At 41.0% G+C, this 26,343-nt stretch overlaps 1 protein-coding gene across 3 annotated transcripts in view; it reads left to right on the forward strand.

Annotated features, from left to right (window-relative positions):
- Positions 1–26,343, forward strand: part of SLIT3 (slit guidance ligand 3) — a 475,720-nt gene that overhangs the window by 237,334 nt on the left and 212,043 nt on the right. For all 3 annotated transcript variants that reach the window (XM_038150223.1, XM_038150221.1, XM_038150222.1), the window contains one exon: positions 2,416–2,487. In XM_038150223.1, coding sequence (XP_038006151.1) covers positions 2,416–2,487 — 72 coding nt within the window. The remainder of the gene's footprint in view (positions 1–2,415; positions 2,488–26,343) is intronic.

Genomic DNA, 26,343 nt, shown 5'->3' on the forward strand with positions numbered 1-26,343 from the left:
GAAGTGCACAGGCTGAGCCTGGTTGGGGTTTGCTTGCTTATTAAACATGCTTAACAAAACTCTGGCACAATGACAGGAAGCAGAGAAAAACACTCCTCTTGACCACCTCAAGACAGGATGATTGTAATTGTGAGAAGGCAGAAAAAGAAACATTGGTGACTTTTCTTCCATGCTGTGTCACTAATGCCACACAGGCTGTCAGTTCTTCAGCCCACTGGAGAGATTTATGGAATCAGTCCACGATCCAGGAGATTGAAAGAGGCAGGTTTGTTAGCTAGAAAAGAAAGCCTTATAGAGAATAGAAATAATACACTTTACAAGAAGGTTTTCAGAGAAAACAGATGAACTTCCTGCAGTCCCCTGGTTTTGCCCGGCTGCAGGTTAAAACTTGAGCATAAGGACAAAGCAGAGATCAAATATATAAATTAGCCCTTGTAGAACACAACAATGTTATGAAATATCACTTGAAAACCTGATTTACTTTTACACATGACTTGAAATGCACAATAAAATACCAGACAAATGCAACTTGAGGCGGTGGATTAAGTGTGGTTTTATTTGACCACACAATTCCACTTTTTCAAACCCTTTTTGTTCTGCTTTGCGTGTGTCTTCCTTTCAGATCTTACTAATTTTTGCCTTGCTAAGCCGTTTTGTCACACTTTTACCACAGCTCTGCTGTGCCTTAGTGTCACACCAAAGTGACAGCTTAAGACTTCCTCCTTCTGGGTCTGAAACACCCCTTACCTTGTCTCTTCTCTGTCTGAGTTCCCTGATCATTTGTCTGGGTTGAAGGTCTGTCTTTAAAGAACTAATATTTTGTTGCTGGCAGAATAAAGGGAAGGTGAAGGAGGGGTCAGAGTGTGGATCAGTGTTAAACAAATTGTGAGGTCACAAAGAATTTTAATCTGACTTGAAAAAGAGACTTGTATCCAGCAGCACATTTTTGTTTGCGCTCGTCTGAATGGACAATTGTGGCTACTTTGAGAATTTGGTGTAGACTGCATGACTGGTATAAATTGAATTAGTCTCGTGACAAGGACATAGTCCCCTTTTTTTCTTATCTGCCTGATGGAAAGCAGAAGAAAGCCCTGTGTGACACGTCTTGACCCGCAATGTCAATGTGGGCTTTTGTGACAGGCTCTGATTTTTGGCCTCTCATTTGATAAAACCAATTTGGTGGAGGCTAGAAAGGAGCTGGCTGAACACTAAATGTACTTACAGAAAAGAGTGTCTGGGGGTGACTACAGAGGCCTGCCAACCCCTCCTAATCATCATTTCAGAGCCAGAGTTTCTTTCTGAAAATGGGGCAGAGCCTTGGGGACACTCTCACCCAAACAATGCACTGTGCATCTCTCTGCAGGATCACCTTTATTTGTCCTTTTGTCATCGCTGAGCCTTCCCTTTCCTCCATTTGCCTATTTCTTACATTTTTGTTTCCCACTTCTCTGCTTTCCTTTTTTCTTCTTCCATTCCTGTCTTGCCCCCCCCTTTGTCCTTTTAACCAGACTGAAACCTCTCCCCCTTCGTGCTGATGGGGCACCAGCAGGAAAGTCATGGTAAATGCTGCTTTTCCTCAGCATGAAAACAACCCAGCTTTCTGGTTTCATGTCCATTTCCCACCCATTCCTGATGCTCTCCTTCCAACCTCCACTGCACTGCTAGAGGGCTGTGAACCTGGAACTATTCCAGGTTCATCAAGGGAAAAGCACTCAAGTGTGGGCTGGGAAACAGGAAAATGTTACCTGCACTCACAATGCAGTTCAAGCCATTTTTAGCATGCTTTAAGTACTAGAAAGACTTTTTGAATTGCTGTTGGTTGTTTAGGGGTTTTTTTGTCGTTGGTTTTTAAACAAGGTTAAAAATTCAGTTTTTCCCATTGGTACATAATGCAGTGGAATTTTAATGCAGTAGATTAGGATCTTTTCAGTTTAAATTTAAAAGGCTCACAAGAGAATGATTGTCATGTTTTTCCTGAATATTAACTTCAAATAAGAAGTTGTAATCTGAGCAGGGGTAGCCAAGTAGTTTTGCAGTCTGTAAACAAATATAGAAGCATGCTGAGAAAATTACATTTACACTACAGGGTTGTGATTCCAAGGCATGAGATTTGGCTGCAGGTACTCTGACAATGAATCATGGCATTGTGCCAGCATCACCAGCACATTTGAGTGATGTTTGCTCAAAATTCTGTCATTTGTATCAGGAATTCTGGTGGTTTTGGTTGGAGAGTCATTTCAGCTCATTCCACAGACCTCTAGAGGAGAGAAACAAAATTGAAAACACCGTGTGGTGTAACAAATCCAGCAATATCTACTTTTCCAAGCACGTGGAGGTTCCATTAGCTGATGCAGATTTGAGAAATGTGTTCTCTTTGTTAACACGATGTATTTTTTTTTCTGTTCTCTTATTCAGAGACCTGAGTGAAAACCAGATAAAAGGAATCCCTAGAAAGGCCTTTCGAGGAATCATTGATGTGAAGAACTTGTAAGTGACAACTTCATTAATATTTGTGCTGAAAACCTTTCTCCTCTCATTACATCTGGCTGCTACTCTCAGTTTGGGTGCCTTGTATCCAGCTCTGTGCAGCACCAAAGGGACCCTGCAGGTTTTTGTCGGGGGACTCTCAGGCTGCTATGTTCCTCATGCCCGTGGACACACCTGGGGAGGTTTTGAGCTGAGGAAAAAGAACAGATTCAAAGGCTTCACCCCTTCCTGCAGGACTGTCCTAGAGCAAGATGTGCACAGGAAAAATTACTGGTAGAGTTTGGACATGGAATTGAAATGTTTTGCTTAGTTTAAGTTTTCTGCCCTATCACTTCTGTCAGAAGTTAATGTGACAAACTGTGGCACTCAGGCACGGGTGTTAAGCACAAATATCAGAAAATGAAAAAAATGATACGAGCAGTTAACTGCACAGGCTTTGACAGCTTGCATTTAAAATTAAAGTAATTTATAAAAGCCTTTTAAGAGAGAAAACAGGGCTGTGGTTTTGTGCTAATGAAGCCAGTCTGTCCTAGCCTTTTTCTGTAAGGTAGACTGAAATATGTGTAAAGACTTTGAGCTCTGAACTTCCAGAGCGGCTGGAGGCTCTCACACATTATGTAACAGAAACCCATTTTTGTGCACACCCACACTGTAAGCCACCCTTGGCTTTGCTGGAGTCAGCACGGGGTGAACTGAGCAAGGCAACAACAGCCCCTGGCTCGGCAGGCTCAGGATTTCCTGGGACAACCTGCAGCTACTCTCAGAAACATTTCAGAGCAATTAGGGTTAGCACTGTGTTACCACACCCGTAGCTGAAAACTGATCCCCACTGTGTTAAATACTGGAAGCACTGCATAAAGAATGTAGATTTTTTTTTTTAAATTGAGTGGAAGAAACAGCTAAAGGAGATCTGAAAAGAAACCCTCTTCTACAAACAGTCTTGCAACATAGCCATGTTCTGTTTTCAGATCTTGCCCCAGTGAAATGCTCTCAGACATGTGATGTGATTCCTGGGGCATCCTGAGAATGGCCAGGAGTTGGACTCGATGATCCTGATGGGTCCCTTCCCTTTTATCATGTTCTCAGGAGTTTCACTTGCATTGTGTGATCTACAGGAACAATAGATGGTATTTTGTTTCAGAAAATCGAACTTTCCCAGTTATAATTCACTGTTAGATGTCTGACTTCATGCCAAATAACAAAGTTTGCATTCAGAGTTTAGGTCTCCTCTGACAAGCTGTCACAACCAGAACAGGTGTTCTGATTTATGCACCCACTCTCAGTGCAGAAGGATCCAGGGTTTCTCCTTCCCATGAGCTGGTACCAAGGGATGACTGGCTGGAGTGCTTACAGGAATGCATAAATGTTGGGATTTCAAGCTTCAGCAAAAACTTGTATCTGTCAAGTTAGGCAGTGTCGACTGTTCTGCTGTAAAAGACACAGTATCAGAAGTATTTCCCTGCAGCTACAGTTTCTGACTTCTGTGAGCACTGAAGTTATCACAGAGTCATAAAATAATTCTGGTCTGGAGTGGTCAGCCAGTCCAGCCTCCAGCTCAGCAGGAGCACAAAGCTCAGTACTCTAACAGATTGCTGTTGTGAGGCACGAGTACTGATTATTGAGATAAATAGCAGGAGAAGCAGACTTTTCACTCACATCTAGACATTCTTTCTTGATAGGAAACGTACAAATCCTGTGCCCAGGGTGGTCCATGGGACTGCTGCTTCCAGACACAGATGAGTGGATTGTGACTGCTGAGAAAAACACGGCGCAGCCTTGAGCCAACTTGCTGCTGGAAATACATTAACATTTCTCCAGCAGTGGCTGTAAGGGTGTGATGAAAGCTGAACCAAGTCAATAGTTAAAGCTCTTTAAGCAGTGAGCTCAAACATGCTGATTCCCATTTTCAGCCTGTGTTTGGCAGCCAGGTCTCTCCCTTCTGGGTCCCAGGAGTGACCATGGCAGCGAGCAGGGGTGTTCACTGCCTGAGCAGTGAATGAGCCTGTGCCTCGGGGTGCCAGCACCTGCCTGGTGGCTGTGACACACAGGTGCTGATGGCACAGCAGCAGGGTTGGCTGTTTCTATGGTTATCACTTTGCAGATTTATTGTGCTGTCTCAGTGTTCTTCCACTTTATAAAGCGTGTTTGTGAGGGATCTTGGAGGCTTTTGGGCACAAGAAATAAAGCTACAGATGGTCACATACTCCCCAGCCCTTTCCAATTTCTATTTAGGATTTAGGAAAGGCAGACATTGGAATGGTCTCTATTTTCATGGCTTCACCTTTAACATGGCCTCAGATTCTTCCAGGTTCTTTCAAAAGTGTCCCAACATCATAGCAAAAAAAACCAACTCTGGAGATATCATAATAGGGACACAGCAAGTGCTAGTCCAGATGAAAGTGTCCAGATTAATGCTGTCTTTAACAGCAGCCTGGAAACCTTCCCTCAGGACAAAACACAGAGTTGATGTGATAGACTGAGCCAGGGCATGAATTCCTTTTGGAAACCAGCTCTGAAACATGCAGCCTGAGGGCTCAGTGTAAATTCCAGTGGGTGCCATTTGGAAACCCTGTGAGAATTACCCTGTCCCAGCATGGCCACGGCAGTGATGGACACAGAGTGACAGGTTGTGTCCAGTTGGAGCAGACTGGTGTGAAAAATCTTCCAAAGGCAAAGGTGCTGCTGCATATGTGAAGCAAGAGTCTTTGGTGATGTCCCCCAAGCACTGGGGCTGCAGAGCTGGCTGATACAGGGAAAAAATTCTTTTAAAAATTGTTTAAAATTATGGGGAAAAGGTGGGGGAGGGGGGTGGGGAATGTTATAAAAAGCATTGTTCCAAGATGTTTTTCACTTTGTCTTTCTTTTTAAATGGTAAAAGCTTTCTATCTTTTATCATTCTCTTAGCAGAACAGTGAGCCCAGGAAAATGGGCTTGGATCAGGGCTGTGCTAAAGAATTTTAAATGTCAGGGAGGCCTATGTTTTTGCACAAGACAAAGCCAAAGCAGAGGCTGGAGTTTTTCAAACTCCTAAGTAGGGGAAGTTTTGTTGTGTGAATTATTTTCATATGAAGTGTTTTCTGCTGTTTGAGTACAAAAATCAAAGAATCTGCACACAAATAAATTAGTCTATTTCTAACTGAAATGTAGAAATAATTATACAGCTTTTAGAAAGTTTCATGAGCACATCATGTCCATTACCAGTAGTGAATTTATTTGGGAATTTGGCATAAAATGCCACTTTGAACACATTGTGGAGTAGATGCATGAACTCTGCTCAGTGGCCCTAAGAGCTGAACAGGAGAGGGCAAGAGAGGGCCAGCCTGCAGAGCACACCTGTATTCAATTTCTGTTACTTATTACTCAGAGAACAGGAAATGTTTCTTGCAGGAATCTAGCCCCAAGTAAGCACATTTATTTCAAGAATTAAAGTATATGGGTTTGGGTCTCATTGAGCTTTGGGCTAACTCAGCACTGTCAGCCATGGCCTTCCATCATAAAAATATATAGAGCTGCTTCTTGGATTTCTGCACGTTTCTGCTGCTCCCATCACATCTTGGCATGCAGGGGAGTGTTCCTCTGCTGAGGCATGCCTGCAGTTGCTCAGCCCACCTCACTGAGGGCAGCCAGGATCCCAGTACAGGGGTATACAGAGCTTGATGGTAGGAAGAAATTCCTCCCTATGAGGGGGGGCAGGCCCTGGCACAGGGTGCCCAGAGCAGCTGCGGCTGTCTCTGGATCCCTGGAGGTGTTCCAGGCCAGGCTGGACAGGGCTTGGAGCAGCCTGGGACAGTGGAAGGTGTCCCTGCCCATGGCAGGGAGTGCAACAAGACAATCTTTATGATCCTTTCCACCCCAAACCATTCATTGAGTTTATAAACATCTCCCAGCCAAGGAATGGAAAACAGGAATCCATGTGCAGTGTGGATGCAGGGCAGAATGCCAAAGCAGCAGGGCAGGGAAGCCACCCTGACCAAGCAGCCACCCTGTGTGAACACCACTCAGAGCTAGAGCCACACAGAACGACACAGACACTGCTTTTTCTGTCAGGGGTTGCTGCAGTTTCTTGTTCTTGATTCACTGGAATGCAGTTCCATCCATGTTCAGCTCCTGCCTTTTGTCTCTCACAGGCTTTTGCTCCAAGATTCTGTAGCAGGGGGATTCAGAAAAAAAAAAAAAAGAAAAAAGAAGTTAACAGATTCATGTGTCATGATAACACAGGCTCATTGCATTTCTGTCTGAATGCTTCTCAGCCTCACCTGAGATAAGAGCTCCTATCACTGGACCTGCAAGAGGCTTTCCCTGCATCCTGGGGCCCCTTAGCAATTTGTGGGTAATGTCCTCCTTGATAGCCCTAAAGGTTCTTGTGGAGGAAGAAATGAAGCATTTAGATTTATGTTTTTAAAAATACGGAAATACATCAGCACATATGTAACATTTAACACTTCTGCAAGTCAGTACACATTTATTTTCCTAGTGGTTAAATTACCTCTGCAGTGTGGAAAATCAGAGCTCTCTGAGTACTGTAAAATATTGTTGCACCTATTAGTTTCAGTTCCTTATTTGTTAAATGGCTTTTCCTGGAAGAGTCTGTTACTTTTTCTGCATGCATCTACTATTAGCATCAATCCACGGGACTCTTACAAAAATGAAACATCTCAATTGCACATTCAGGTTTTGGAAAAAGCTGAACTTGCTCTTTACATTGAGAGGTATTTTTGCATTCACCTACACAAAATATTAAAATGTTCCTAGATAATTTTTTTTAACCATTACAGCCAGCTCTGCAGAGTATATTTGTAGCTTCTGCCATTCAGCCATAGGAAAAATGAAACATACCTGTCAAGTTAAACTGATGAATAAACTAATGAATAAAGGAAATAATGGTTGATTTGTGTGTAGCCATTTCACTAGAAGAAAGCAAGTGGTTGTGAGTTATTTGCCATACATAAATATGCAGTAGATCTTAATGAAATGTTACACTACAAACCATAACTCCTTTAGTCTGGGTTCTCCAGGGAAGCTATTATCCAGAGCCCTCTGAAATTCCTGGCCTTAGTTTCTTGACATTTGTGTACAGTATTCAGTGTTACTCTTGCTGTTTGCAGTAAAATAAAACTAAAGGAGGAAGATAAACAGTTGGCTGGATTTTCCATTCTTTTGGGTAAAATCTGGAATGAGCCTTCTGAAGCCAGGGGTTGGCCTCAAATAAAAGCAAAGAGATGCCTAGAGGAGAATCGATTATCATGTGTTGGGTTATGGATTTGCTTTTGTGTCTCCCAATGGACTGAACAATATGTATCTATGTTTGATGGTGTGCATTAAAAACTCAGTATATTTTAAATAGCAATACATGAAAATTTAAGGAAAGGATATGTTTCTATTATGGAACAGATTTCAGGTTGTTTTGACAAAGACCTAGCTAAACAGGTCAGAGGCACGGAGAGAGCTATTTTGAATACTCATTGGAGACAAGCCTTTTGCACTCTTTAGGGGCAAAAAGATCACATTACTTCAACTGTATAAATTTGTAAATAATTTTCCTCCTCCTTGTCCGTAAATTCACACTGCACTCAATGTATTCCAACAGTGTATTCCTTTCTATCTTCTGTAATTGGTCTTCATTGTGATAGTGACCATAATGAATTCAAGAGAGATCTCTGTGGCCATCACATTTGCTTTCCTAGAAATGTCATTGTCATGCAGCATTATTATAACAATAAAATAACAAGTTCCCAACTTACCACCTTCTATGGAGAAACACCACCTGCAGCGTCAGTTAATTTTATGAATACATTAGTTTGAGCTTTTGCCATCTGTTCTACCCCTTATAGGAAATGCAAGAAGCATATATTTCACAATTAACTCATTAAAAGGTTATGATTGATTGGAATGCACACACATGTTCCCTGCACCATGGTTAAGGTGAGATGTGCAGAACCAACCAAGCACTCAGAGTCGTGGCAGAGGACATTTTGTGAGACAAGTGCTTCTCTCTTGACATCCTCAGCCACACACACGGGGCCAGCACATCAAGTGACACAGAGGGGTGACTCTGGTTCTCTTGAGAGCTGTGGCCCAGCCCTGCAGGGGCTCCCTCGTGGTTCTGCTCAGGGAGCTGCTGCTTTCCTGCCTGAGGCCACTGGGTGTACAGTAACCCTTGGTCTGTCTTTCTATTCTGTTCTGTTTGGAATCACTGACCTCTAAAATTTACCTGTCCTGATCTTTCTAAATAGCTTCCCTTGTCTGGCTTATAGTAATAATAAGAGAAAAAAGCAAGAAAGCTGAAATGGTGTGCAGGCTGGCTTTGGGCAGGAAGGAAGGTGTAGGGAGGAATTGTGGGGTTTTTGTCCCTTTCCTGCTCACTCTGGTTCCATCAGGAATGTCACAGCTGCTGCAGCCACAGCCAGGGAAAAGCCTGTTTGGAACATGGAGATGAAAACTTGAAATTTAATTCAGAAACTTCATTCTTTTAATCACAGTTTTTCCTCTGCCTCCAGTGAATCAGCAGAGGCTTTTTTCTCTCTCTACTGCACTGGAGAGATGATGTGTTCATCAGCAGCATCTTCCTCATGGTCTGTGGGAGCACAGGATCCTGGGCACAGGGTCTGTGCCCCACCTGTGTCCTGTCCTCGGGTCCCTTCCCTTGCAGAAGAGTTTCGTGCTGGATGGCTGAGGGTGAGCAAAGGGTTTGAAATTAAAAGCTATTGTGCATTTTTCTAGAATTTGCTGCACAGAGGCAGTGTTTTCTGAGTGGCTGTGCTGAATAATAGTGCTCTCTGGCAGTTTATTGGTATTCCCATAAAATACTGGGGGGGTTAAGTGTTTTTACAGCCCTGAAACTTCTGTGTGTCTCTTTTGACATCATAAGGAATAGTCATTATTCAGAATTTCCTTCTTGGGAAGAAAGTTTCATAGGATTTTGCAATGTGCACTGATGCTAAGAGATACCAGTTCAGCAGTGATGTTGCTAGGGAGTGAGCCAGTTTCACTCTTGATAGTGTATTTTTGTAAATGCTTGGCATCAGTGTTAGCCCTTTAGGGAGTGTTTTACATGGGCATGAAGTGATAGGACAATGGGGAATGGCTTTAAACTGACAGAGAGCAGGTTTAGGTTGGATATTAGGAAGAGATTCTTCCCTGTGAGGGTGGGGAAGCCCTGGCACAGGTCACCCAGAGCAGCTGTGGCTGCCCCTGGATCCCTGGCAGTGTCCCAGGCCAGGCTGGACACTGGAGCTTGGAGCAGCCAGGGACAGTGGAAGGTGTTCCTACCATGGCAGGGGTGGGGTGGGATGAGCTTTAGTCCCTTCCCAAACTGTGCTATGGCTCTGTGATCCTGGGGTTCACGTGGGCCTCTGGAGGGTTTGGTCCAGCCTGCAGGACGTTGCTGTGTTTAAGGACAGGAGCTGTTAGTGGGAATGCTGCTGCTTGCATTATTCCCTAACAGCCTGGGATGGCCCCATGTATGGCCTCAGGGAGCAGTGGAACAGACATGTGCAGGCTGACACCCTGCAAAGCCTGCAGCACACCTGATAAACACTGGTCACCCCAAAACCATTCCATGAAGTGTTTAAACCTGTGCCGTATTTGGTAGTGTGATCAGTCCCTACTTGTACTTTTTAAAGACATTTGGGTTTATGTAATCCCCTTTCTCTTGTCTCTTGCTAATAACTGAAACACCAGGTGGACAAACCAGCACAGCACGATCTTAAATCTGTTGAATGTGCTAAACTGTGACTTGGACTTCATGTGAGATTGATTGCACAGACCGAAAATGTGCCGCTGATTTATTTTTTTCTATGTTTTAAATGAAAACATCTGCAATAAGTAGGGTGGATGTCTGCTCTGTTCTCTTGTCCACTTGCATTTCAGGAAGTGTTTGTTTTCATGGATGTCTGTAGTTGTGGGCTCAACTGGCCACAAGGGATCTGTCACTGACAACTTATTAAAAGCTGAACCATCACTCCTGAGGAACAGATTTCCTCAGTATAAAGGTTGCTTCCCCCAGAGTAAAATGTCAGATACATAAAAAGCTGAAATATCTCTTGAGTGTGTTCTACTTATAAAATAGAAGTACATAAGCCAATAGTATTTAGTAGTGGAGGATGTATGTTTGGTGGCATTTAATATTTTTTAAATTTTCATTTTACTGAACTAATTGGAGCTGACTACCTCCATGATAAGGTTATTCATAATTCTGATATACCCAATTTCTCTATCCTGGATATCCACGGCAGTATATATTGGTTTTAGTATTAATTTTTGGACAAACCACAGATTTTTGAGTATTTCTTGTAGAAGTAAGGCAAACATCAATACCAATTGTTTTCTCCTTTTCTGGAAATACATCTCAAGCATTATTGAATGCCTGCACTTTAATTGTTTATACGGTAAAGTCCTAATGCTGATGACAAGGAAGATGAAGTACATCCCACACAGGCCTAAGTCATCCTTTCCATCTACTTCAGATTCTCTTCTGATCTTCACTATGCTTTATGTCTTGCCTAATTTATTGCCTTCTCCAGCCTGAGAGGGGCTCCTTCTGCAGCCATCAGCAATGAGCTCTGTCAGTGGCCATTGGTGGGGTCTGAGGAGTGACAGGGGTGTGCTATGTCCCCTCAGGAACACAACACAACTGGCACAGGGATGGGAATCCTTTGCACTGGAGACTGAAAAAGCCCAGCCTTTGTGTTCAGAACCTCAGGCTTGATGGTCACTTTTACAATTTCTCTTTGATTAGGTGGAATCTGGGAGTCTGGAGGTTTAAATTGTATATAGCTCACTTACCTAAATGGGACATGGGTGGAATTTTTTAAACAAGATCACAAGCTCCAGGTCCAGAGTTTGATAAAAGAAAACCTCATCCCTAATCCTGAATGGGACCCGTTATCTGGATTTTGAAATTTGCTACAAAAAGTCAGGGTGACTATTGCTATTTCCAGAGATTACTTATCTGCTTACTTATTTCACTGAGCTCTGCTCGCTGCTTTCTGGAGTTGTATTCTTTTATCCTAATGAAGCACAGATACATTCTGATGCAGCACCCATTGCTGCAGCACTGCCTTTGTATGAGGAGTAATGAAGAGCAGATTTGGCTCTTTTCTTTTTCAATAGACTTACAAGAGTCTCTCTGACAGAAACAAACTCCAGAAAATACCTTGATTTAAAAACAGGCTATGTGGTATCCTTACTGTCCTTTTGATATAAAACTTGATTAAAATGGGATGTGACATCAGTTGAAAAAGTATGAAAATCAAATTTTCTTTATTACGTACGTGTTTAGGCTAACCTATGCCTACAGTTTATCTTTGTGTAATTTATGCTGTCTTTGTGCCATGCCTTAATTTTGAATACATTTGTTGAAGATTTCCTGTAGCATTCATCTATGATTGTCAAAAGGAAGTTTTATTCTAAAAAAAAGAGATAGTACTGGTTTTAATTATGAATATAAATAGCTTCATAACCAGAGTGAACTCTGAATTTACATCATTTTTATGATAGCCACACCATTCCAGGTTTATTGATTTTGTCATTTGCTTCATTACATTTAATGCAAACCTTTTGTATGAAATTATTCTGGTGCTGTGCTGGCCACGGCGGGGTCAGCATGTGCAGTCTCTAGCCAAAACAGCACAGCAATATCATTTCAGTGCAGACTCCATGGAGAAAGGGGGGCTGTAAATACTGTCCACCAGCAGAACAAAGTTTGCCTTTTCCACTTGACCTTCCCAGCTGGACGAAGTTAAAACCACAGCTTGAGTTTTCTTTTTTTTCCCACTCTTCTTTGCTCTCCCCCTGTGTTTGGCTTCAGCTCTTTGGTCAGTGTGACAAATGCCTGTTACTGGCCACAAAAAGGAGTTTGGGGGTGGGTTTGGGCAGAGCCTGCTGGGTCCCTGGAGGTGCCAGGCTGTGCTGGGAATGCCTGGCAGCAGCAGTTCTGTGCCCATGGGGATCTCCCAAAGGAGATGGTCTGCAGGAGTGCTGATCTCCTGCTCAGAAGCTGTTCTGAAGAGCCACTAGCTGTTTGGCTTTCAAGGCAGAGACACTGGGTTTCTGGGGTCTCCAGTTGTTTTTCCATTTCGCTGGGATTAAATTCTGATACTTGGTTTTGTGAAGAGGTAACAATGTGCCTGATTTGCTGTGCTTTTTAAGGTGTCCCTGCCCATGGCAGGGGAGATGGATCTCGGTGATCTTTAAGGTCCTTTCCGACCCAAGCCAAGGTGTAATTGTATGAATAAAACCTCTTGAGTTCTTAATTAATAGTGCATCACTTTCTCTGGGTAACACAATTATTCTTTTTAATCTAACTTCATTTTAAAAAGTGGTGCAAACACTATGCAAAACAGGTGAGTAAATGGATCCTTGTTTTCCCAGAAGGCAATGACTTAGGCTCAAAAATTAATTTCAGTAATTGATTGGGGGACCAGATTTCCTGCACCACTCTTCCTTGACCACAAAATGAGATGGATGTCTCCCTGCTTTTGACCCCAACTCTTACCTCGGCTGCAGCTTTTTTCCTGACCCAAGCCCTCAACTCAGCTGCAGCTTTCTGTGTGAGAGCAGAGCTGCCTATTTCAAACAAGCCTGTGCAGCTTCTTGCCACATTTAGAGCCCAGAAGGGAATGATTACATTCCTCATTCAGTGATTCAGTCTGCTCCATGACTTCGCTATCCTGCAGTTGGGTGGCTCCATGAGATAAAGTGTAGAAAAACAAAGCCACCTGCAATTCAATTCAATACAAAATTGATATGCCTTGAAAGAAAAATATTAAACTGTCATGGTATAGCTGTAGTGTAGAGTTTTTTCATCACAAATTGTTTTTATATGAACATATGCTCTCTGTGTTTGTACAGCAAGGGATGTTACACAGTTCTTTTAAGCAGCTCAATTGCTGCATGACTTGAAAATTTCCTCAAAAGAAGCTCAGGTCATGTAAATCCTACATGGATATTAAGAAAATCCTATGGAGGATCTTAATTTTATTCAAAAAAACCCACCAGTGTTTTTGGTTGGATCTGCAGTGTTTTCTCCCTGGGTAAAATAAGGATCTAAATCTGAGTAAAGCACAGAGGGAATTCTCAGGCACTCAGATATCTGTTATGAGATTAATAGAAATAAAGTTGATTATCTAGGTGCAAATCTGAGAATGGCTTTAGTATAATAGCTTTGAGGTAGGCAAGAATAAAACCCCTTTTGTTTAAGACCAGATGACACAGGGGGAGTGGAGACAGCAGCAGTGGAAAAGGCTGTGAGATGATGGTCTCATTTGTACAGCTGATTTCTGCTGCTGAATATCATTTCCCTCTACTCTTTTTTTTTTCCTACCAAAGGCCTGTGGGATCTAATTTTGCTTTTGTTTACCCTTTGGTAGTCCCGTAAATGTCAAAGAAACAAATGAGAGAATTCCATCTTCATGAGGAAGTAACCTCTGCTCCAGTCTTTTGTGGGTTTTTTTAAAGCTCTTTTTGGAGTTATTTTTCCAACTCATTGAGCAGCACAGTAGCACTGTGGTAATGTGCATACACAGCTTGTCCAAGGTGCATTTTCACACTTAGGATTCTTCTTCCTTGCTCTTGTTTGACTAGGGAAAGCAAGGGTTTTGGAATTGTTTATTTGGAGGAATAGCAGAGTTTCATGAATGAACAATCAATATTATTTCTGTGTATAAATTCTGCATCAATGTCCTGTCAATCACAAGTTGCTTATACAGCAGCCCTGATACCTTAATGCTAGAATATATAGAGTGGTGCTTTTCAAAAAAAACCCTCAGAAAAGCCCCAACCCAAAACCAAATCTCCAAACCCTAGAATTTAACTCATTTAAAGAGATAATGGGCTGTATAAAACTGTGATGTGGTGCACAAGAAATCTTAAGGCAAATGATTTACATTAAGATGCCCATAAGCAGTTCTTGCTGCATTTCCATGAACCCAGCTTAAGCATGCAGCCTGCCTCTCAGGGCAGCAGAACAGGACTGTCTCATACACATTAAAAAATGGCATTTTGTGGCATGGGGTGGGAAATTGAGCTTTCTGGTGTGAAAATTAGCTTTAGAAATGAGATTGACTTTTTTCCCCTTTTTTTTGTATGACCCTGCAGTAGCCTTATATGTGAGTGTCACCCTTGAACCTACTTTATTTAGTATTTAATTTGTATGCTTAAACTCGGGTCATATGCAGCAACAGCTATTGATTAGGTCCTGCTTTTAAACCCAGTCTTAGAGGGAAGATGACTGCGGCAAAGAGGTCAAGTGGTTTGCCTGAAATAATTCACTGAGTAAGAGGGACTTAGAATTATCTGAAGCATTTGAGCAGGGGGTTGTTGTTGGGGGTGGATTTTTAGTTTGGTTTTTAGCTCTCTGCCTGCAGCCCTCGCTGCTTTCCAGAGATCTGGTGCCCTCCCTTCCTGAGGAGCAGCTGAGAACATAATTAAGGGTTAATGTTCAGGCGGGGGGAGCAGCCAGCCCTTCACAATAAGTTGGGCAACAAGCAGCACTCTCAGGACAGTGACTGAGAAGGATGGGAGAAATGTCCTGTGAAGCCAATTGTTCAGGTATCCTCTTTACCTACTTACAAAAAAAAATTGTTGCTTTGATTGCAAAAATGGAAAAAAAAATTGGGATAGGGCTTTTTTCTGGCCGTTTGATTTCAGTGCTGGCACGTCTCAGAATGAATGAGGGTTTTGAGGTTTTGTCTGAAGGTCAGGTGAGGTAGCTGGTGTGATCTTGTGATCCAAACTTGCTGCCTGGTCCTACCTGGGACGCCAAGTTTTCCTGCTTGTGGCATCTTCTTTGTCACAACACCACTGGCAGAGGAAGCAGATGTCTCTTTATGAATGTATTTATGGACTAATATCAGGAAAAAATACTAATAAAATATGCACCACCTAGCACGGAAATTTCAAATTCATCTGGATAAGTTAATTTTTAAGGTTCTTTGATAGTGGCTTCGAATTTGTAAGACTTGTAGAATCTTTATTCAGTGACTAGTGAGTAAATGTGAATGAACATTTCAGAATGTAAGCATTTATATTTAAGAAATCACAATGTCTGGGATTACTTGAAGGTTGTTTTAATGATTTCAAAAGGAAATACTTTTCTTTGAAAAAAAATTAAAAGTAAAATTTGTGGAGAAAAATATTGAAGTCTGTAACTTCTAGGAAATTCTGTACATAAACCTGCCTCTAAACTATTTTCTGTTGATATCAGAAGTGCAAAAATTATTTAATAATACTAACCATATGTCTTACAGTAAGCCATCTTCTATCCATATTTTTGTTTTTAAATTGGGCATGCAGTTATCTCAGGATGCTGGTGTTACCAGTTTTTGATGAAATAATTCTTTCACACTTAACATTCATTACAAGTCCTGCATTTATAGATAAAGTACAGAGTTTTAAGTCACTCAAATCTCCTGCAAGATGGAATAAATCCCTTTGGAGGTGACCCATCCTCCTGCTCTTGCAATGTGTGTGTTCTGGAGATTATGGTTGTCCCTTGGTGCTTGGGTCTCTGCACTGTGATGTTTCAGCTCCCAGGTCGAGTCACTCCTTGCCCAGCAGTTTATCCCTCCAGGAGACTGGCAATCCACTAGGAAAGCTGGAAGACCTCAGCACCTGCAGCCTGCTTTTCAGCTCTCCCCAAGGATTAAGCTTATGTGAGGATATACCAGTAGGGATTTGATGACTTTTCCTTTCAGGCACTGCAGCCCAGTAAAACACCAGTGCTGTTATACATCTTTGTAAAGGCACTTTCTGGCAATAATAACATCAGTAATGATCTCTTGCACTGTGTTCAGCCCTTTTGATATAAACTTTCCCTCCTGCATGTGGATGCTGACAGTCTGGTCAGAGAGAAAGTCAGATAAACTTTCCCAGGCATTGTTCTGGGGGAGCAGGCTTGATTTTATGAAGCCTTTCTTTATGATTTTGCTACCTCACTGCAGCATCTCTTGTTTTTTGTCTATTTAAAAAAAGGCAAAGCCCATGCATTCTGATGTGAAAGCAGTTGGTTCTTGTGAGGATATTATTTCATTAAGGTTATCACTGGTTATCAATTAGATATGGGGTAAAACACATAAAAACAGATTACAATCAACAAAACTTATCCATTTCTCTCATGTATATTAGCATTATACCTGTCCCAAGGCTAGAGAAGAACATTCTAATTTGGAAATTATGTCGGTTAGTGGAACTGGAAGAGATGAATTCAGTTCCTGAAATTTTGTAAAACCTCATGGTGTTACTGACAGCTCTGGGGAGGAGGAATAAATATATTAAAGGGTAGGGGACTCAAATGCTACAGCCATCCCGTAAATGCCAAAAATAGATGGATGCCATTTGTTTTTATGAATCAAAAGAAGCAGACCTATGGTTACATGTAGGTGGAAAGAAACTCCCTGGTGAATATGCACAAGTGCTGTCACATATGCTCCGTGCCATGTTCCTCAAGGATACGTGGCAGTGCCACATTGATTTGGTAAAACATTGTTTGGGAAGTTGAAGATCTGCTAACAAAAACTGAATGTAGTCATCCAAACATATTGGGTGCTTGTGGTTCATATGGGTGCTCAAATAGAACATTTGTTGCAAAGTGCTTGTAAACAGCAATCTGCAGGATGGATTGCTGTCCTTACCTCGGGTGACAAACATTTCACAGATGATGTGAATTTGGCTGCCTTGAAAACAGGAAAGCAAAATGGCTGTTTTTGTCAACTGTGATCCAGTTTGGTGTTAATTCCAGAGCATTTTCTAAAGTTTTTAAAAACTGATATAATTCCTAAAGTATTTAAAAGCTGATGTAATTTCTAAGTTCCTAGATAACCAAGAAGAACATTGATTTTGATTCCCATTTAATTTATCAGGTAACTTACTTATTTTGGTTCTTACAATATTTTTTGAGCTTTATTTTACTTTTCTTAAAGATTTCGTCTTTTTTTTTTTTTTTTGTTCTAGAAACTGGTTATCTTTCCAACCACTTCTTGTTCTAGTTAGTTCTTTTTTAAATGTTTTAGGCCTTAATTTTTTAGGTGCAGGTGTTTCACTGACAGAATAGGTGAGTTTGGGAAGGGTTTTAGACCTGGTGTGGACAAAGGAATGTGGTGGCAGAAGGGAACACAAGTCACAGAGGCAGAGCTGGTGTGACAACTTCAGAAATACATCACAGGTGATTGATTTGGATATGGACAGCTACTCAGGGAAGAAGAATAGGTCTACAAGTTCATGTCCAACTGCCCAACAAACACTCCATGTCTATGAGTGGACCTCAGAAATGGAGATAATGAGGAATTAGGTGCAGGTTGGCCTGCCCAGGACTTTTATGTGACAGGATAGCAGATTTTAGTGCTTATTGGAACCCTTTGCCACTCCTCTTTATCTAAGGGAAGTGTTATTTGCTTACTCATATATAAATACATGTATATGTAACTACCTAAATTACTTACATAAGCACACAGAGTGCTCAGAAAGTGCAGAGTACTATTTTTGTAAACTTAGTACAAATATAAATCAGCATATAAAAGCACACAGCAAGATTTCACCCTTTCATTACAGTTTTTGTAGCATAAGCAGGTAATGCAGTCACCCAAACCAAGTATTGGGTTAACTTATTTGTTTGAAATCGTGCAGAACAAGCAGATTTGGGGCGCTGGGGTATACAGACTGTAAAAGTTATTCCAGTGGGACTCTGGATGGGGAACTTGAATTCATTGCCTTGAGTAGTGAGAATGAAGTTTGATGTAAGTGCCTTAAAGGCTCGTGAGGTTCAGGCTGGATTCCCATGTGTCTCTCTCACCCTTAGCACCAATTCATCTAAACTCACCCCTAATCTTATCTAGAACTGATTACAAGTCAGCCACAGCTCTGACTTGCAAAATGGGATGTGATGCTAAGAAATGACAAATATAAAGACTTAAAATCAAGGATCGGGGCTTTGCATATGCATTGAAGCAACAACTGGACAACAAATTTCAGTGGTTTTTACAGCCATTGCCAGCCCTGTTTTGCATCAGTAAGAGGGCAACAGCGCAGGGTTGTAGTTATGTGGGGTACTTGTGGCTGCTGCTCTTCCTCAGCTGGCCTGAGAAATCAACCAGCAGAGCAGAGAAAGGCTTAGGAGTCAGGATTTGGAGCTGCATGCCATTAGAAGCATTTTTGTGTTAAAAACAAAACCTCTGATAACACCCAGGCAGGTCATCAGTGAACAGCACAGAACTGGAACTAAGCCTAATGCCTCTTTGTCTTAAAATAATTCAAAACACTTTTTTTTGTTGTTGGTTAGTTTGTCAGTGGCTGATTTCACAACAGAAATTACTAGAAGGGGATAAATTCCATGTCTCAAAAGCAAGCTGCTGTTGCCTGATCAGTATATAAGGAAAAGGGCAAAACAATGCAAAATCCTGGACTCACACCTTCCAACCCTGCTTTTCATCTGAAGATGTCACTTATTCATCCTAAAATAGAACCCACAGCTGTGTTAAAGATGAAATGGTCTGATTTGGAAGCCCTTAGAAAAGCTTCTGAGCCTGTGTTAAGCATGGTCAGGGCTGGAAATCCCTACCAGGAGGATTTAAAATTAATGCAGCATCTTGAAATACATGATTTGTTAACTGTTCTCCAGTGGCTGTGGGAGTTGGTGGAGGAACTGAGTAGGAACATGTTGAGAAAAATCCCCCAGTCCAAAATGGGATGTGAAGATATTTAGAACTGTGATTCCTTCTCCAGCTTTAACTGGTCATTTTTGTTTTTTTAAAAACAGTCTGATAAGACAGGCTTTGACTGAAAACTTATTGGTGTGTTATACTAAGAAAGTACCATTTATAACTGCAAGCTGTTAATTGGATAGTATCCATAAGTTTTTAGTTGTAATTTTCCAATTACAAAAGGAAAAAAGTTACCAAAACAAAACAAACAAACAAAAAACCCCACAAAACAAAACAAAAACAAAAAACCACCAATCAAACAAACGAAAAAAACCCAAAACAAAACAAAAAAATCAACTGTTTTGCCCAAATTTACCAGCTGTGCAGCAAGGCAGACACGGCAGACACTCTGCCATATACTCCCAATATTTGGTGGTTTGGTATTGCTTCCTCCTAATTCTTGTCCTGAGAGCTAAAAGAACATATCCCGAGTGTGACTGCGGGTGGTAGCACTAATCTAATGTGATATGGGATTTCAGAGGGGACAGATGTCTGGAGATTGAATGTCCAGATTTCCTTTTGCTCTGTCATCCCCCTAACCATGTAAAAAAACCAGGCACTTCAGGGCCTTGCCCTGGGCATGTTCACCTTCCCTGCTCTGCACTCGCCCTCTGCCACAGCCTCCGTGCTCCACACATTTTCATGTTTGCTGGTCAAGTCCAAGCTTCTCAAAGGCAGGAGAGCCTTCATTTTCCTCTCAAACCTGAGTTTTGTAGGTTTTTAGACATAAAAATGTGTCAGCAAGGAACACCACCGGAATTAACAGGCTTTTTGCTGCGTGTCTCTGTTAAACAATCTCGCGGTGAGCTCTGTGCCGCTGGCACGGGCTGGGCTCACGGGCAGGGCCAGCTCAACCTGCAGTGGTGTCCCCAGGGCAGCAGGATGTCACCCATGTCCAGAGCATCTGTCCAGCTCTGCAGCTAGGAACCAGAAGAGCACCAGCCCTGCCTTGTTGTGTCACACACTGGAGAGTTTCTTGTAGCCCTCTGTCCTACTGAGCCCATTTAAAAAATGCCAACAAATTTTGTCTGTCTTTGACAATGATACACTTTTTAATAGGAAGGGATGGAGCATTTTGGGTTTTTTTTAAAAAGTTTTGGTTCTGTAATGAATCTGTTGCAGCACAGAATGGTTTTTAGGAGAAAACCCCAATCCCAGCTGATGCTGCTGCACTGATGGGCGGTAACAGCTCCCCTCTGGGGTTTGTTTGTTTTGCCTTGGGAATGAGTGTGACTTCTGTGCTGTTAGCTCCACAGAAGTGATGCCGCGATGGTGCAGGAGCCTGTGTTAGCACTGGCCTTGCTCACAGGGCACAGATTCTGGGTGGGCTTCAGTGCTGCTGCCATCCTGGGCTCGGGGTGGGGCACGGGCAGCCGGAGCCTGCAGCCTCCCCGTGCTGTGCCCCCTTCCCTGGCAGAAACACCCGAGAGCAGGGGGCTCAGGCTGTGGTGGAACAACAGCCCCAGGTGAGCAGAGCTCAGGGGTGGAAGGCACAGTTCCTGCTCCACCTGCAGCAGCTGGGGAGATGGAACCACCTGCACGTCCTCTGCCCCGAGCTCTTTGCACGTGGCAGTTGTCTACTCCTTATTTCATTTTAACAACTGCGTATTTTTTCTATGCCTCGCTTTCGGATTTTCCAGTTTCATAATACTGTCCCTAATTATGTGATTTCCTATTAATATTCCTAATCTGATTCCCTGGTATGATTTCTGATTAATAAGGTCAGTTAGTAACATTCTGGACTAGAACTTTCCTTTACGTGTGGTGTTTGACACTTGTCAACTGAACATAAGAATAAATAAAAATTTAAATAAGTGCAAACCTTCTAAAACTGTAAAGAACAACACGGTAAGTAACTTTCATTTTCTCAAACACCCATTTTATCTTTCTCTTTTCTTCCCCTTTTCCCCTTTGGGGCTGTGGCAGAGGAGAACAACAGATGGTTATCAGTCAAGAGTAACTAGGGAAACAGCAAAACCTGCCCCAATTGCTATGGAGACAGCCATTTCTGTGCTTGGTATGCACTATTTGTTACATCAGCAACCAGAGAGAGTTAAAAAAAGAAAAAAAAAATGTTCTAAAGCACCTGATATTGAAAGGAAATCTTTGTTTGTGTATATTTGTCCTTGTAGCAGGAGGAGTCTCCATGTTTGTTTGTCACTCAAGTTTTGCTTTGAGCTGATATTTTGGTTATTTTGTGACAGCAGCATTTTGATTTGTGAGTTAATGTAGTACAAACACTCAGAGTAAATACTTAGTAATTTTAAATAGTCTGCAGAATAATTATTCATAAGCAATTCTTCCCCTTCAAGTTAGATATTCCTCCCTCCTTGAATTAAACAACCTGGCAGCACAGGTTGGGTATGAAAAGTGAAGACAGAGAATATGACTCTGCCCAATTATCTCAGGCAGATGAGCTGTTTTTCCACAAAGCCTCAGCCACAGCTTTTGGCAAAACTGCATCCTTGGGAACCAAAAAGAAATGGGAATTTTGAAACACTTGTAAAAATCTCAGAGTGAGATTGCAGCTTGATCACAACAGCTGTATCAATCTTTTATATTTTCTAATTTAAGCAAGCTCTTATACAGTGATTTCAGTGAAGAATAAAGAGTAAAAATTAAAAGGGAAAAATGCATTAAATCTACTTTGAAAGAACTTCACATTATTTCAATTTAATTGAATTTAACATTATCCCAAAGCACCATCTTTCCCCATTTATTGGGGCTTCCTCATCAATTCATACAAGGATAAGGACTTTAGTTTGGTATGTGAGAAATTTTAAATAGATGTGTTGGTGTCACTTTCCTTAGATATTTTAATATTCTTGAAGTTACATAAGGGCAATAAATGTTTTAGACTGTCTTTCTAATTCTTACAGATTATGGAAGAACTTAAATACTAGAGTGCAAACTTTACAGGAAAGGGATGACATAGAACCAGCAAGTCTGTATTAGTAACAAAACAAAAAAGGAAATAGAAAGGGAAAATGTTGTCCAAACAGAGGTTCTTTTGAAGATATGATTAGCAAAATGAATTATTTCTAAAAGTCATTCTGTAATAATTTACAGTGCATTTACCTTCCTGTGAAATCACGATTGAAATTCCTTTAAATATTTAGATGATACAATTCCCTAACATGGATACATCTGGTTAAAAATGCAAGGCTTTCCTCAATGAGGAAATGGCACCTGCCTATTTTTTATCTGCAAGTGTAGATACAAGCTATAACAGTAATTTTCTCTCAGTAATAGTAAACCTTAAATATGCAACTAGTATAACACTGGTTTTTTATGCTAAATGTGAAATATGAGAAAGAAATTTGAATAGTATATATTACAGTAGTCATTAATACTGGCTTTTATTTAAATATTTAACTAGATTTTTGGCAAAATATAGAAAGGGGTTATAGTAATTTAACTACTGTCACAGTATAATTAAAAAATAGATTATCACTTGAGCTCTGCAGTGGCCTTGGTAGTGTTTGAAAATAGAAAAAAATGCCTTACTGCATAAAGTACAGAACACAGGTTTTGAAGTCCATTATTGCTAAACGTTGATGCTTGAAGGGCCTCTTCTTTGTGAATGTGTGGCAAATTGCAGAAAAAATGCTGAAATCTCTTATATAGTAGGTGTGCTGTGAAGAAATCTTGCTAGTAATACAAATGTAGGGTTTTGAACAGAAATATTTTAATGTTAATTAAAAATAGATTATTACAGTTTTGGTAGATTTCACCCTGCATTAATTCAATTATTTTATGTTTTGGAATAATTCTGTGTTTTAAAAAAAATCTTAAAACTAGTAACATGATAAAATTTTATCAGCTTTGTTGCTGGGGATTTTTATCTCTCAAATGCATTTGAAAATTAAATATTCCTTATTGTTGTGATCAACACCTTCAAGGCCTGGTATTTAAAGGATTATTTCAAATGGCAAAAGAATATTAACCTTGCAAAACCCTATTCTTTTTAAATAGTATTTGAAATTTAACTCTTATTTATGATAGATAATGCACCAGTCTAAATGGATAAGCCAGAGTTACACTCTGTCAGGAAAAAAGTGTTTTAAACATTTGAAGTGGTATTTTAGCCAAGCCATAGATTCTCCTGTGATATAAATCTGTGAGGATGCAGTGTTATTTCTCATTTCTTAGAAAGGTGATTTATGTCCTAAGTTTTTTTTTGCTTTAAAACATCAATTTTAAGTTTTATCCATCGGTTGCAGATAATGTACTCACATAATTTTCCGCTTTTCAATAAAAACTGAGAGTAGTTATTGAGTCCACATTAGAGCCAATTTACAGTAATACATGTGGCTTTATGTATTACAGCTCTGCCACATGAAAGATGTCTTTTCCTCCCAAGACTTTTAGAAATTCTTGGATTGTTTATAAGCATTTGTCTGTGTCACACTCCAGCTAAATCCCATTTGCCCATTCAATATTTTCCTTGCTTGAGTGCTTTGCTCTGTTCTCCGAGGTCTCTGGTATTGCTGTCTTTCTCTCTGGGCATTGTCTGGTTGCTAATTGCCTGTCACGGAGATCTGGGATCCCTGGAGCCTCCGGGGTGGGGTCAGGGTGGATAATTCAATCCCAGGGGAGCTGCTGGCTGTCCCAGCCGGGGTTCTCAGCTGACCTGCTCTGACAACATCGCCCAGCTCAACTCCAGGGTCTGGGTCTGCTCAGCTTCACTGCTTTGTGTCTAATGCATGAGAGATTCAGCATTTGACCCAAACGCTTCGGCCCAAATCAAAGCTAGCTAGCTATGTAACTCAGCAAATTTTGAAAGTGTCCCACAGCTCAGTTACTGTGGTTTCATTCATCCTTCAGCAGCTCAGTATTTCTCTGTGAGGACATTTTTTGGTCAGAAGCACTCAAGTCACTTGGTAGGTTTAGATCAAGTCTGCCCAGTGCTGTATTCCTTCAAAAGGCAGAGTAAATGAAGGTATGAAAAGTGATTTTGTCCATGTATTTTTAAAATTGCCTCTTAAATCCGAGTTTGTGTTGTCTGACCTTTTAGCACCAGCATGTTGCACCACTACTGTGCATAACAACCCATTTGCAGCCCATTTGAGGAAAAGATGTTTTAGAAAGGCTATGAGTGCTGACAAATAGAGGTGCCATTTAAATCTGAACCAAGGCTTCTGCAGCCCAAGACCATTTTTAAAAATTCCCCTGTAAGCCTGGAGCAGGTGAGGTGTGTCTCGGGTAGCTGACCTGTGCTCCGTGTGCCTGAGAGCTCTGCTCAGGATGCAGGGATGGAGAGATGAGAGTGGTGTCACAATGTTCCTCCGGGAAATGCAGGTTCCACCTGTTCTGAAATATTGGGTTCTTTTTCCTTTTTTTTTTTTTAAGCTGAAATTTTATCTTCTCTGCATATGGTTAAGTTTATTCAAGTAAGATGTTCTTCTCAACAAATGTTAGGGATGTCTGTTTGTCCCCTCGAGGAGCTACAGGCACAGCCTCCCCACACTGAGTGTGTGAGCTGGCTGCTAGTCCACATCACAGGGGGTTTGTTTTGTCTTCATAAAAGATGTGCTGAACACCTTGGCTTTCTTTAAGACTTAAACTTTTCCCAAAACTTTAAACTTATCACTTTGTCTTGGAAGGAAGACATGTAGATTTAAACTCTCAAATTTCTAGTCTTGGCTGAACGGCTCACCAGGGCGCTGTACAGTTGCACAGAAATAGGATTTCCATCTTTACACACAGAGAAATAAATAGGGAGGCAGAGGGTCTTAAAATCTAATTTCAAGACAACTAGCAGTTCTTTTCCTTTTGAGAAGAAATTCTCATGTTTCAATGCAGATGTAAATGTGTTGGGGTGATAGATACCAGGAGACATGAGCTCTGTGACAGAGGAGCATTAAACATGCGAGTTTCACCCCAGAGACTGTGAAGAATTGGTTATGGGCCACAGAATCGGGATGTATCACTAATGAATATGTTCCCTATTTACTGATAGCCCTGCTAAGTGTGTGTCTTCTGAGCATTGAGAGGTTTCCCTTGCTGTGATCCCGTGCATCGATCACACAGACTAAACCTGGTTGTTGGCAGTGGCATGACTGGACCTGTGGAAATATGATTAAAATGGTCATTACGCTTTTTCAACAAAAATCAATCTAGGAGAGTAGTAGTTTTTTTTTTAAAATACAATACCCACCAAGGAATCCCTTTAATCAGAAGGCTTTGAGAGTAACACACTGTGGGTTTATTTGCTTATTTTAGTGTATTTGGCAGAAAAATCAATATCATAGTATAACTCCAATAAAAATCATGCAATATCTAGTACTTCCTGTAAAAGGAGAGGGAGAGGTGATTCTCAAGTTGAGGCTCCATTCTTCTCATCATGTTAATATCTGCCAACCTTCTGCTTAATAAAGCTAAGTGTAAAGTACTTAATCATGCAGACAGCACTGTATTTAACTCATGTGAAGTTTATTCCTCTTCAAAATGCACCATCCCTTCTGTTGGAGCCACAAATTTTTGTCAATTAAACAGGGATATCAGGACAAGTCTTCTCAGCAGTCAGAAAAAGAGAGGTTTTAGGATCTTTCACAGATGGTCAGAGAAACAGAGAGAACATAAATATGTATGTATACATTTATCCAGAAATGTATATATGCTGTTCATGAACTCCTACACACAGAAAAATCCCTTTTGGAGGATTGTACATCCCACTGTCTGCCAGTATTGGAGACATTGCTGAAGTTTTGCCAAATTCACAAAGTTCTCCAAAGTTAGTAAATGCTATGAGAAACCTTAGTTGGGGCTTTATGGTTCCTAAGGTTTTTAGTAGATCTTAGAGTGCGAGTGGGTTTTCCTGTACTTCAACTCATAAAAAATACAATGTTCATTGATACAGACTGCATCACAAAGGGTAAGTGTCCCATGGTTGTCAAAGATGTACATGTCCAGGATGTTCAATGTTAGCAGATCAAACTCAGTCTTTAGAGGGGTTCATAAAGATTGTATTTGCCCTTTTGTTCTTTATTGTTGTATAATGAGAAAATAGCTGCAAATGTCTATTTAGACCAAAAATTACATACAGCGAATAATTGGAAAGTAGCTGGTGAAACTATACAACCATGCTATACATAGGTGTAATATATTTCCTATAGTTGCATATATTATATATATATATATATATATATATATATATATA

This window comes from Motacilla alba, chromosome 13 (assembly GCF_015832195.1).
Source record: "Motacilla alba alba isolate MOTALB_02 chromosome 13, Motacilla_alba_V1.0_pri, whole genome shotgun sequence".
In the NCBI taxonomy this organism is placed as follows: domain Eukaryota; kingdom Metazoa; phylum Chordata; class Aves; order Passeriformes; family Motacillidae; genus Motacilla; species Motacilla alba.